This window comes from Macaca thibetana, chromosome X (genome assembly GCF_024542745.1).
Source record: "Macaca thibetana thibetana isolate TM-01 chromosome X, ASM2454274v1, whole genome shotgun sequence".
NCBI lineage: Eukaryota > Metazoa > Chordata > Mammalia > Primates > Cercopithecidae > Macaca > Macaca thibetana.
In genome coordinates, this window is record NC_065598.1 from 110,294,044 (window position 1) to 110,308,671 (window position 14,628).

Below are 14,628 nucleotides of genomic sequence, written 5' to 3' on the forward strand. Positions count from 1 at the left end.
GTTTGTTGCTCTAGTTTTTACTTTATTCTTTTTAAAGATGATTTTATCTTCTGTCCTCCATGTGATCTGATATGACACCCTTGGATATTTCTCTTTTTTTCTCTTATTAAGCTTTATTTTAATGAGTTTGAAAATTCTGTGACAGATTTTTGGTCAGGGTATTTCCATTAAAAAGTGCTGATTTTAAAAACTAATAACTTAAAACTGCCACATGCAAAAAAAAAGGGGATCCATAAAACATTCTCTTTTTCTTCTGAAGGTTTTACAATGCATTGTTATCATTAACCAGTCTTTTACTATTAAACTTAAAAGGCTAATTGAAACAAACAGTTCTGAGACCATTCTTCCACCACTGATTAAAACTGGGGTGGCAGGTATTAGGGATAATATTCATCTAGACTTCTGAGCTTTCTGTCAAACTTGGTGACGTTGCCAGCTCCAACAGCCTTCTTGTCCCTTGCTTTGATGACACATCATCATGATATGATGTCTATCTCATATCATGAACAGCAAAATGACTCAGAGGAGGATAGTGTGAGATACTGTCAACACACATGGGTTTGCCAGGAGCCATATCAATGACAATGACTGCAGCATTACCAGACTTCAAGAACTCCTGTCAGCCTGAAATAAATTTCCTCTCCATGCAAAATAACCCATAGAAACAGATAACCCTGCAGGTTAACAATAATTTCCCTATGTTTTCATTTTGATGTTTATCAAGCTGTTCTAGGAAATGTATTCTATAATCTCTTTTGTATCACGATTTATTATTCATCTCTCGGCAGTCTGTTTCCTGTCTTCACTATAATTGTTCTCTCTATAATCACCAATGACCTTTTTATTTTCGAAGATAGAGAAATTGTTTCAAATTCTAGACCTCTATGTGGCATTTGAAACTGTTGCGGATGTCTTCTTCAGAACACTCCTTCCCTTTGTCTGTAATGACATAACTTTTCACTTACACTGAATTGTTGTCATGTGGCTGACACTCATTTTGCACATTTTGCTGCTGGTAGTTTTGATCCTACCAGAAGATGTCAAAAGAAATTATTCAGACCAGTTTCACACATGTACTGACAATGACACCTCTCTAATAACTACTGTCTGGCCAACAAGGATTATAAGACACTATGGGTTGTATGAAGCATCACAATTTCAAAGATGTTAAAATCTGAAAGAAATGTGCCTCTTAGAATCATTGGCATATGACCTTATGGTTTGAAGAGAACTGATCTGTGTTGCTTGAATTCAAGGCTTTAAGACATAATGTAAACCTTTTTATATATCCTCTGAACTTACCTCTTTTGCAGTAAAATAACTTCATCAACTAATGGGCTTTTAAGAGGTTGCAATGAGATAATGCATGTAAAGTATGTAATGCAGATAAAGTATCAGAGTCAGTAAGCATCATAATAAGTACTTAACGAATGATAGTAGTAGTAGTTGTAACAGCAGTAGTAGTTATAATAGTGGTAACATTATATTTTGAATAAAATAGTAGTAGAAGTAACATATGATATTTTCAGTAAAGCTTTAACTTTAACCATGTTACTGAATTTAATATTCTAAAATGCTAAGACTCTTATATGTTTACTGAAGGCATTCTTCCTCTCAGAGTTTAAATAACCTTAATAAATAATAACCACTTTTCAGAGATTTGCAACAACTGAATTAGATAATGCATGTGAAATATATTTGACAGTTTATTAGTTGAAGAAGTACCTAAGATTTCCAGCACAACATGAATTATAATTTATCTTTGTTGGTTCTAAAATTCTAAGGAAGATGATACAGACTTATTGAAGTTAAACTCAGAAAAGTGATTCCATCTAATAATTTCTTTTATTTTTTTTGTCCAGATTGAATAAAATATATATAAAAGTATATAACAGTTATGAAATATGTGGCTTAGTGTGTGACAAATAAGCCCTCAGTAAAAGGTAGTTATTATTATTGGAATTATTGTTAGTGACACCCGATATTTTCAATGGTAGTTCATATCTACTTTTCCTCTTTGGCCAAATCAGGAATTTCAAAAATATTGAAGATTGCCTCATGATATTTGCTAAACTTACTTAATTTTTCTGAAGTTAACTTCATAAAACAACGTGTGCCTTTCAGAATTTTTTAAAAATGAATGAGATGATGAATTTAAAGTGTTTTGTTGCCAGTATTGCTGTTATTTATATTTACCAGACATGATAATATTGCATGAATTACTATTGGTTGAAATAAAAATGCTAAGACAAACAAACGCATTTGCTGAACTTAACTCTCTAGTGCTTAAATAACTTAATGCATTAACGTAGAACAGCAGTTCTCAAGCTCTTTGGTGTCAGGACCCCTTTATACGCTTCAAAATAATTGAGGGTTCCAAAAGAGTTTTTGCTTATGTGGCTTATATTTATTGATATTTATGGTATTAGAAATTAAAACTGAGAAATGTTTAAAATATTTAGGAATAATTTTATTTTCAATAATAATAATAAACCCATCTAAGGTTAACATAAAAACATATTTTTGAAAACTATAATCTCCAAAACAAATCAGAGAGAAAACAGGCGCATTATTTTATAGTTTTGAAAATTTATTGTTTTATTTATTTATTTATTTTAGATGGAATTTTGTTCTGTCACCCAGGCTGGAGTGCAGTGGCGAGATCTCAGCCCACTGCAACCTCTGCCTCCTGGGTTCAAGCGATTCTCCTGCCTCAGCCTCCCAAGTAGCTGGGATTATAAGCACATGCTATCATCCCTGGCTAATTTTTGTATTTTTAGTAGAGACTGAGTGGCACCATGTTGACCGGGCTGGTCTTGAACTCCTGACTTCAGGTGATCTGCCCACCTCAGCCTTTCAAAGTGCTGTGATTACAGGCGTGAGCCACTGCACCCAGCCCACAGTTTTGAAAATCTCTTTTAATATCTTGTTTGACAGAAAGCAAGCTAGGTTCTCATATATGTATCCACATTCAACCAGTTGTGATATGTTGTTGTGGTTGAAATTTATGAAGAAAATGCAGTTTTAAAGACAGTTAGGAAAGGAAAACCTAGCAAGCTTTCTAAAAGTCTCAGAGCCCCCTAGGGTCCTTGAACCACACCTTGAGAACTACTGACACTTACCTTTTATTTTTTTTTAAAGTATTGAATAAGACAGTGTGTACAACATATATTGTTATTAATGCTGCTTGTGTTGTTGCTTTTTATAATTTCCTCATATGTTTGAAATAACTTGAATTTCTTCTTGTTTTGTTGATTGCATTCATGGTTTCTAAAAACAAAAGAAAATGAATGACAGTGCAGATTTGGTAAAGTGGTTAAGCTACTTTGCCAAGTAATACCTGTCTTATAAAGTTTTTAACCAAATTGAGATAATACATTCTACATCTGTAATGTCAGTAATATGCATGGTTCAGTGCCTGGCACAAAGGATACACTCAATAAATAGCAGCTATTAGAATCACCCTTTCCTCAATGCACAAAATATTATACAAATAGATGCCAGGGATAAAACTGGTCTCATCTACCCAATAACAGCTTCAGCTCATCTACAGTGACTTTGCTACCCTCTCTTGTTGTCCCTTGACAAGGCCTACTTTAGGCTCAAGAGTCCCTTAGACAAGTGAATAAATCATTTAATAGAAGTGAACTAACATTGTGATAGAAGTGACTAATCTCCAGAGTTAGTCCCTGAATGATACCAACTTCCACCAATCTTATGGCCTATGTGTGAGGCCTTCCCCAGAAACATCCAAGTGTGTCTATGAATACTTAGAATATATGCAGCATTTCCTGTGGGAAATTGAAGGTACATGCCTGAGTCATGATGTTTCCAGGGAAAGCAAATTCCCCAGATTGAGTTTCTAGCCCCACACTGTGGTATCTAGTGTTGGGTTGTTGGCAAGGTAGGAGATTGAAGAGGGAAACACCACTCCTGCATCGTTTATTGCTTTTGCTGTAAGGAACCTGGAAAGGTATCACGGAGTTTCCTACCAACACTTTGTCAGAAAATGGCCTTCTTCCCTGCAGTTGTTTCAAACCGGCGATTGAATGTTTCTACTTAGGGATCCGAATTTTTTTTTTTTTTTTTTTTTTTTTTTTTGCTCTGGAAGGAATCACTTCCAAGGTTAACTGTGGCCAATCAGTTTTGGAGAGTTTTTAAAATCTGAGGTTTAACAGTGATGTTACTCTGTTTCAGAAAGGACCTCTATGTCTTCTTTTCTCTTTTTTTTAGTTGAAAAAAATTATTAAGCTTTCTGTTTAGTAGTTGACTTTCAAAGATTACAAAAGTAGAATTATAAAATAAAGCCCGTGAACTCATCATCCAGCTCCAAGATTTATCAGCTTGTGGACGGTCTTGTTTCATCCATACTTTCATCCACTTCTCCCTCCCGTATTATTTTGAAATGACTCCAGACATCGTAATACTTCATCCTTAAGTGTTTTAGTATGCACATCTAAAAATAAAAGAGCTATCTTTTTATATAACCACAATATCAACACCTCCCCTAAAAATTAATGAACAATAATTATTTAATATCATCCAAAGGCTAGTCATTGTTCAGATTTTTAATTGTGTTATGAAAAATTTTAACATGTTTTTGCTTTCATCAAGATCCCAAGAAGTTCCACATATTATCATTACTTGACAGGTCTTTTAAGTATCTCTTAATGTGTAAGTTCCCCCTCTAACATTTTCTCTTGTAAATTTTTTTAAAGAAACTCTTCCTTCTTTTAAACATCTTATATTAACTTTCTGCAGACTAATCTGCCACTAAAATATGTTATTAAGGTTAAGCCAATACTGATGTCCTTAGGGCATGCTTGATCTGCGCTCTTTATAGAGATTGCCTTACATTTATGATTTTTCAAATGAAGATTCTAACAACACAGTCTGGCAGCGTTCTTAACTTTTTTTTTTTTTTTTAACTCTTAAGAAATATATTTTGTGTGGTTCTGCTATACTCTATATTCCCAAATTCCTGTTGAAATTTCCCTAGGCATTTCATCAAACTTGGTGAAAAATCACTTTCTCTTTTCTCCTTCTAATAATTGCCACTCCACCCCGTCCAGGTGCAAAGGTCTCTTCTTTAGGATCTGGCCATGCACTACTTGAGGAGACTTATTGTTTGCAGTGCCTCCTCATTTTCAGTCTTTCCTACTTTCCTGAATGGTGTGCCTAGGTTCAGATCTATAGATAGGCATGGAACAATACCCAGGGAAGTCTTGTCGTATCTGTGTGGCTTCCTCATCCTGTTACTTGGCTTCCTACTCTAGGAAAAGGCCAGTCATTTTAGAAATTCCATGTCTGAGGAAGAAGACTTAAAGATCACTTTCAAAACACTGTCTCCCTTCTGTGTTCCGAGAGATTAAACATCAGTCAGCATTCTCAGCAAGCTCTAGCAAAGAAGCATTGACCCATTTTTTTTCCCTCTTGATCATCCAGCCAGACACTCTATACCTGACTAGGCATGTTAACACAACTGGTAAGGACTTTCTGTTTCAGATTTGCCACAACTACTCATGTGTTCCTTAAGGTCAGCAAGGATCTCTGAGAATCCTTTTCTGTCTCCCCTCACAGTTCATGATGTAGACACCTACCAGCCCAGGATTCCTAATAATCTCTGATGGAATCCCACAAGTACAATCTGAACTTCCCAGGCTTTGACTTCCTGTGGACACAAGAGAGGATAGCAAGCTCTATCTCTGTTTATTATCTATTTAGCTCTATGTATTGATGCAGGACCTCTTGAAGACCTACTGTGGTTATTTCTGAAAGTTTCCAGATTTCTTTCTTATGCTCAGGCACAAAATCACCTTCTTCTGCCACCTCCTCATTGATATTTTCTGACTGTGGGCCTATTTATTGAAGGAAATGCTTCTCTAGAGTACTACCTCTCAGTATTCTTAAAAACACAAAAGCTCAAAATTCCACACAGAAACTGGAGGACTGCATCTCTCCCAACTCTACATTTCACCCTCTCTTGACTTTGAAACATTGCTTATGCCCAGAGACTCAAAATAAAACAAACAAACAAACAAACAAAAATCCTTGCTAAAAAGATAATCCTTTCAGTCTCTGCTTATTGACTATTTCATAGTATTTCATAGTATGTTAGTATTTCATACTATTTCATAGTAGTTAGACTCTTCCCAACCAACCCTAATAGGCTATTATTACTATTACAGGTGGTATGTGTCTCATTTTTATTGAATTTGGAAGATGATATGCTAAAGAAAGAATGATTGACTTTATTAATGTCATCAAGTACAGATGTTAATTTATTCATTGATCCAACAAATATTTATTGAGTGCCTTCTATGAGCCAGGACGATTCTTGGAAATCCAACAAATTTGACACAACCGTGTCTCTAATATAGTTAATATCAATGAGGGTAATTCCATGCCTTCTATAGAATTTAGGGAGAAGGCATTCCTAACATGAAAAACACCATCATTTTCTGATGCCATACTGCTAGTGTTTCATGTGACTATCGATTATGCCGTGAATAGCTTTCAACAAATATCAGGTCTGAATTTCCTTCCGTAAAGTGCGAATTAATGTATGCCATTGAATACATCTGTTCAGTCCTTCAGTATTCTATAACAACGCCCTTCCTTTTTTCTTCCTTTAGGTGTATCAGTTCCTATCCCTGTGATTGGACTGAGGGACGAAGACAAGGTGTTCGTGAACAACACGACGTGCGTGCTCAACGACCCAAATTTCGTTCTTATTGGGTCCTTCGTAGCTTTCTTCATACCGCTGACGATTATGGTGATTACCTATTGCCTGACGATCTACGTTCTTCGCCGACAAGCTTTGATGTTACTGCACGGCCACACCGAGGAACCGCCTGGACTAAGTCTGGATTTCCTGAAGTGCTGCAAGAGGAATACGGCCGAGGAAGAGAACGCTGCAAACCCTAACCAAGACCAGAACGCACGCCGAAGAAGGAAGAAGGAGAGACGTCCTAGGGGCACCATGCAGGCTATCAACAATGAAAGAAAAGCTTCGAAAGTCCTTGGGATTGTTTTCTTTGTGTTTCTGATCATGTGGTGCCCATTTTTCATTACCAATATTCTGTCGGTTCTTTGTGAGAAGTCCTGTAACCAAAAGCTCATGGAAAAGCTTCTGAATGTGTTTGTTTGGATTGGCTATGTGTGTTCAGGAATCAATCCTCTGGTGTATACTCTCTTCAACAAAATTTACCGAAGGGCATTCTCCAACTATTTGCGCTGCAATTATAAGGTAGAGAAAAAGCCTCCTGTCAGGCAAATTCCAAGAGTTGCCGCCACTGCTTTGTCAGGGAGGGAGCTTAATGTTAACATTTATCGGCATACCAATGAACCGGTGATCAAGAAAGCCAGTGACAATGAGCCCGGTATAGAGATGCAAGCTGAGAATTTAGAGTTACCAGTAAATCCCTCCAGTGTGGTTAGCGAAAGGATTAGTAGTGTGTGAGAAAGAACAGCACAGTCTTTTCCTACAGTACAAGCTACACGTGTAGGAAAATTTTCTTCTTTTTCTGTTGGTCTTAACTAATGTAAATATTGCTGTCTGAAAAAAGGTGTTTTTACATATAGCTTTGCAACCTTGTACTTTACAATCATGCTTACATTAGTGAGATTTAGGGTTCTATATTTACTGTTTATAGTAGATGGAGACTAACTTATTTTGATTGTTTGATGAATAAAATGTTTATTTTTGCCCTCCCTCCCTTCTTTCCTTCCTTTTTTCCTTTCTTCCTTCCTTTCTCTCTTTCTTTTGTGCATATGGCAATGTTCATGTTCATCTCAGGTGGCATTTGCAGGTGACCAGAATGAGGCACATGACAGTGGTTATATTTCAACCACACCTAAATTAACAAAATCAGTGGATATTTGTTCCGGGTTAACAGTAAATATACACTTTAAATTCTTGCTCTGCTCATCTACACATATAAACACAGTAAGATAGGTTCTGCTTTCTGATACATCTGTCAGTGAGTCAGAGGCAGAACTTAGTCTTGTTGTTCATATAGGGGCAAAATTTGACATTGTCAGAATGTTGTGTCGGTATTTACTGCAATGTCTGTCCCTAAACATAGTGGTATTTTAACATAGCAGCTGGTTAACCAGGACTACAGAAGTGGAAGGATGATGAGATATAATACACCAAATAGCTTTTCACTTCTTAAAGACAATGTTCAAATTCTGGCTATTACAACAAGCAAACTGAAATTAGTGTTTTCATTCTGGTCCTTAGTAAATTCCTAATTCTATGATTAAACTGGGAAATGAAATCCCAGAGTTATTTCCCAATCCAGGATTCAACATCAATTGGGTTTTGATCTCAGCATCCTGGAAATTTGTGTGCTTCACACAAAGTGAAATTAGTATTTTGAGCCTTATTAAAATATTTTCTTAATTATGGTACCTCTATCTATAGGACTTAATTTAGCAGTCCATTTTTGAGTAAAACTTGTATTGGAAGTAGAGATGGTAGAAACTTTGGAAGTTTTACTTGATTAAGGACTACAGAATTGGGCCCTTAGAATGTGGAAAAAAAAAAGTAATTAAAAAGACACTTTTACCGAACTCTAGGAATTACAGAAATACAGAGTTTCCATTTGGATTTTAAGCAAAATTTATCTCATTTTCAGATCCTTCCAAACTCTCTAGTGCAGGAAAAGGCTGCAGCTAATTTGTGAAAGTGGCAAGCTCTTCATTGCACTGCAATTACGTACCAGAAGTTTAAATCTTTGTTAAAATATAGTGTTGTGTTACAATAAGTGTTGGCCATCGTTTCTTTCGTGGGCCTGCTGCTCTCTAAGAATTCAGTAGCATTTTAATAGTTTCTAAACCGTGAAAGGTTTTCAAGCATTGCTAAAGTCAGACCATTCAGTCTATGCTGTGTGCAGAGTATACAAGTGTTTCTAGTAACAGTATTTCCGTATGTGTCCATTTCACACAACTGTGGATAAACTTCCGAAGAATTTATGATGCTAGTTCTTACACTTGACAGTTACTTACACATCTGTGAGGGTGCCTCTCAGTATCTTAAAATTGGTTAATGAAAAATGTGAATTTCTAAAACCCCTGGTCTGTGTTCTCAACACACAGCATAGATAAATCCAATAGTCTGCCACAGGGGCAGTGGAAGAGCTGCTGTATTTGAGGAAACTCATACAGTCTCTATTTGATTTGCAACACTGCCAAACATCAGTCAATTGCTTGAGCATGCCCAAATATAACACGAAAGTCAAGTCTACCTGCCTTGCCTGTTAGGTCTGTTGAAGTGCATGTTAAAATAATTATATGAAACAGAATGAGATGATTTAATTCTTACCGAAATGAAAATGTCTGAAGAAACACAGCATGCATTTAGCATGAGTTCTGCACATACAGATGGTGCCCTGCATGTATGCCATGTATGTTGCATGAATCCATCGATTTGTATTAATGTAGGGCAGAATAGCTGATGGAAGAAGGACTGAAGAAAATCCTTCAGCAATCCTTTAAAAGACCATGCATTCAGATCTGAAGTAGTGTGAGTGTTAGAAAAAATTGGAAACATCTGATTTCTGAACTATCAGGGCAAGCTCATAGCACATGTTTTACAAAGAAATAAAATATAAACCACAGATTTCCGAAAGTACTAGCAATAAGTTGAATGATAATAGCTTACAGCACATTTGTTAATGATTCTTATGTCATCAAGTAGTAGTACTTAATAGTACCCAACATGGTAATTATCCTCAAATTGTGTGCTATTCGTAAGTTCTGTGCAGTTTGGTATGAAACAAATATATTCATTTGGATATAAATCTTACCCTTCAATGTTAAATCTACAAACTTTTATAAATGTTTTAAAAGAAGTCCATGTGATAAATGTAAAGGTGATGAATTTACCATCAAACAAATCATTTTGATGTATTATTATATATGTATATCTGTGTAAGACACGTGCAACAGACTGCCTTATATTATTTTCTGTAATTCTTCTCCTTTGTCAAATGGTATTTTTTGTGAATGGTTGCAAAGTGTTGTCTTATTCCTAATTCCTGTATGTTATCCACTACAGGTTTTGTGAGACTTCCTATTAATTTATTAAATTTATTAAATGTTGAATAATCTGTCACATGTCTTTTTTCCCCCCGAATCTTTCAAGGGAAAAATATACCACTTGACTTCATTTTCATAGAAAATGAAATTGAATCCTGTAAAATAAGTTGACAAAGACAAATGCAACCAGAAAAGATCACTTTCTTTTCAGTAATGATGCGGGTACTCAAAGACTATAGCATCAGAGGAAAAACAAGAGGTGTGAATGACAAAAACAATATCAACAACAGCATCACCAATTCCTCATGAACAAAATAACCACACTCCCAAATTGTTCTGCCTTCCTTACTTGAGCAAGGACTGGGGTGGTTCACATGCTCTCCTTGTTATAGCTGTCAGTACTGGCTTATTCCCACTAGAATCTAAGCTCCTCAAGGACAAAAAGGACCGTGTTTATCCTGTAGATGGTTTTGTCTCCAACATTTAGCAGCATCTCTACATTCAACATGTATTCATTGAGTATTAATATTTGCTAGTACCAGGCCTGTGGCTCATGCCTGTAATCCCAGCACTTTGGGAGGCTGAAGTAGGAGAACCACTTGAATTCAGGAGCTTGAGATCAGTCTGGGCAACACAGCAAGACCACATCTCCAATAAAAATAAAAAAATAATTAGCCGGGCCCTGGGGTGCATGCCTGTAGTCCCAGCTACTTGGGAGGCTGAGGCAAGATGGCTTGAGCCCAGGAGGTAGATGCTACAGTGAGCCATGATCATGCCACTGCACTACAGCCTGGGAGACAGAGTGAGACACTCTCAAAAAAAGATAAGAAAAGAAAAAAATTTGCAAGAATTGTGTTATCTGTTCCAGTTGCCAAACTAGGTCTTACAACTCCCAGTTCTTCACTCATGAGGTGTGGCATGTTAATTTATATCTTATCTCAACTGGCTTTAGAGACATGATACTAAAACAACTCTCTTCTTCCATACCTGGAACCAGGGATGACAAAATACACTGACCTTTTGTTTCAACATATATGCTTTTTTGATGCTGGGTGAGCCTAGACAATACTGGCATGACATCAGTTCCCTGAGGAAAAAAAGCAGCAATACCTCATTTCTCTGCTTCATAGGAACTGCTTCTCGGTTCCTATGAGTGGGTCAAGAGATAAACGTTGAAATGCCACTTGAAAAAGTAGGTTTACTGCTACCCATGACCAGAAATATCTTATTCTTCTAGAGCTAGGGACTACTCGAGCCCATCATCGAGGCAATGGAGAGAGGCTGAAATTTCTTGAAGGCCTAGTCTTGGAGTCACTACTACCAGTGGAAGGGAAGAGGGCAGAAGAACACTAAATTGCCTCAGTCTGTAGCTCTAGAAGGTCTTCATGGTCTGAGGAGAGAAAGAAAAATGCTTCTTGCCATCAAGTAGCAATAGGTTTATTTTATCCATGTGGTTTCCCAGCTCCCACTTAGGCCAATACAATTTCCAAGGTTGAGGCCCTTTTTTCCTTATGTATTCTCCCCTAGACATATGTAAACCCATCTGTCACCTGGATCAGCAGTCCCCCAAATTTTTGGCATTAGGGACCAGTTTCTTGCAGGACAATGTTTCCACAGATGGTGGGGTGAGGGTGGGAGATGGTTTCGGGATAAAACTGTTCCACGTCAGATCATCAGGCATCAGTGAGATTCTAAGGAATGTGCAACATAGATCTCACACATGTGTCATTCGCAATAGAGTTTGCACTCCTATGAGAATCTAATGATGCTGATCTGGCAGGTGTAGGAGCTCAGGCAGTAATGATCACTGGCCCACCACTCACCTCCTGATGTGTGGCCCAGTTCCTAACAGGCCACAGACCAGTATTGGTCCTCAGCCAGGGGTTTGGGGACTCCTAACCTAGAGAACTGATTATATTAGAAAGAGATATTTTTGTATATCAACAGGAATAGGTGGCTTCATAGTGGTTCTCAAATATTATGTGACCTATAGCACTCTCAAAACAGAAATAGTTCTAAGACATAGATTGGGTCCCCTGGGATATAAATTCACAGATGGAGAAAAGTGTGCAGGATGTTTATTGGGAAGTGATCTTGAGATCTTTATGCATGGGAGAAGGAAAGAAATAAAGATTGGGCAGAGGTAGAAGTTGGACTGTGATAGAGTTACAATAAGGACTTATTTCCCCTTCACCTTTAGAGGGGAAAACATAGCACTCCATGTTATTTTCTTTGAAACTTAAATTGAATCTTGTGAAAGAAGTTCACAGAGACAAACACAGCAGAAAGTACCACTCTTCCTGACTAATTATGCATGTACTTAAAGATTACAATACCACAGGCAAGACAATAAAGAGGAATGAACACCAAAAAATGGTATCACACTTAGCAGAGCCCCATGGGGAGCTTTGAATCTAGGATAACCTTCAGAATTATTAAAAGTTGAGGTGAGAGGGTTTATTAGCCAATTATCATGTTGCTATAAAGAAATATCCAAGACTGGGTAATCTATAAATGAAAGAGGTTTAATTGCTTCACAGTTCCACATGGCTGAGAAAGCCTCAGGAAACTGACATTCATGGCGGAAGACTTCTCTTCATAGGGCAGCAGGAAGAAGAATGAAAGCAGTAGGAGCTACCAAACACTTATAAAACCATCAGTTCTCATGAGAATTCACACACTATCATAAGAACAGCCTGGGGGAAACTGCCTCCATGATCCAATTAACTCCACCTGGTCTCTCCCTTGATACATGGGTATTAAGGGGATTATTAAGATTACAATTCAATATGAGATTTTGGGTGGGGACACAGCCAAACCATATCAGAGGGCCAGGCCTCTACACCTCCACTGTCCCCAAAAGAAATATGTGATCTTATGCCAGGCCTCTTTCTTCAACAAAGGCAACTCCCAAAAAGGACTTAGAGCTGTGAGCTATCAACTCACAACATCTGAGCACCTGGGAATAAACACCTCTTTCCTGAAGGCAAGATCTTTGACAGGGAATCTCAACATCCATAAAAATGTATTAATTGAGTAGAAAAGGTTCACCACAACTATAATTTGTTTCTAGAAAATTCCACTTCTGACACCAAACGTATGGGGTTTCCACACCAAGAAATTCTCCACTTCTCTGCAGACACTAATTTGGTGTCCTACAATTTACTCCAGTGCTGACACTGTTCAGAGTTAGCACAGACCCCATGGTTTAACAACTCAGTCCCACAAAACTGCTCCTCATTTCAGATGCCAGTTGCAAATATTGAGTGCCCAGGATACCCCACTCTTCCGTCTAACTTGGTCACAAATCAGAGGTTCCCACAACTCTCTCCTCAGCTTTGATAATTTGCTATACTGGCTCACTGAACTCAGGGAAACACTTTCCTTACATTTACCAGTTTATTAAAAAGAAAGGATACCAATGAATAGCCAGATGAAGAGGAACAGAGGACAGGGTCGAGAATGGTCCTGAGTGTAGAGGCTTCTGTCTCCACGGAGTTAGAGTACACTGTACTCCCGACAAATGGATGAGTTTGCCAACCGGGAAGGTCTCTAAACCCCATAGTTTAGTGATTTTTATGGTGGTCTCATCATGCAGGCATGATTAATTATTAACTCAATTTCCAATTTTACTCCCCTTCCTGAAGGATAGGTGTTGGGCCAAAAGTCCCAAGCTTCTAATCATGGCTTGGTCGTTAACAGCCCCCATATTGAAGCTATCAAGCAGCCCACCAAGAGTCGCTTCATTAGAACAAAAGACACTTCTATCACCCAGGAAATCCCAAGGGACTTAGGAGCTCTGTGTCAGGAACTGGGTGCAGAGATGAAATATATATTTCTTATTATTTGTCAGCTGCTTCAGTCACCACCTACATAACAAAACAACCTGGTTGGCTGCCACTTCAGCCAAAATCAAATCACACAGAGGTGAAAGTAAATACATTTTTTTTCCTGTGGTTTATCCTCTTTTTAAATGTGTTCTCAATCCAGCATCTTACTAAGATTCTTAGATTTTGAATTCATCTGCATAGCTTAGGCTAAGTTGCATTAAAAAAAAATCACAAAGACTCAGTGACTTAACAAAAAAATGCTAATTTCTTGATAAAACTGCATGTCCAATTTGGATTGCTGGGAAACCTCTCCTCATTATAGTTACCCCAGAAAAAATGCTGATAGAGGTTCTATCTTTATATGTGCTTCCACATAGCAGAGAGAAGGGAACTTAGTGAGCCCATTTTGTTCACTCAAGCTAACCTTATCTTTAAGTTTCAATTTGATGCTAATTCTACTCATGTCCTTATGCTTTATCTATAACATTACTTCTGTCCCTAACTTTATCTTTAAAACTGTCCCTATATGTAATCCTACCTCTGTGCTTAACTTTATGGTTCTAACCCCTAACCCTAACAATTTTCTCTAAATTCTAACATTACCTCTAACTGTGATTCAATTCCAAAACCTACTAGGACATTATATTACAGAGCCGGCAATAACTTACAAGAAAGCTGCTCCTAGACTCTAAAATATTTTGATATCACTGTATGGTTTTAAGGAGAAGTGTACATGCCTGTAAGTGTCAGGGAT

At 37.4% G+C, this 14,628-nt stretch overlaps 1 protein-coding gene across 2 annotated transcripts in view; it reads left to right on the forward strand.

The window, feature by feature from the left end:
* HTR2C (5-hydroxytryptamine receptor 2C) overlaps positions 1–10,110 on the forward strand; it is a 160,490-nt gene extending 150,380 nt beyond the window's left edge. The window contains exon 4 of one of the 2 annotated variants that reach the window (XM_050775532.1): positions 6,636–10,110. In XM_050775532.1, coding sequence (XP_050631489.1) covers positions 6,636–7,462 — 827 coding nt within the window. In that variant the 3' untranslated portion in view covers positions 7,463–10,110. The remainder of the gene's footprint in view (positions 1–6,635) is intronic. The other variant, XM_050775533.1, reaches the window with a different exon arrangement.
* The last annotated feature ends 4,518 nt before the right edge of the window (positions 10,111–14,628 follow it).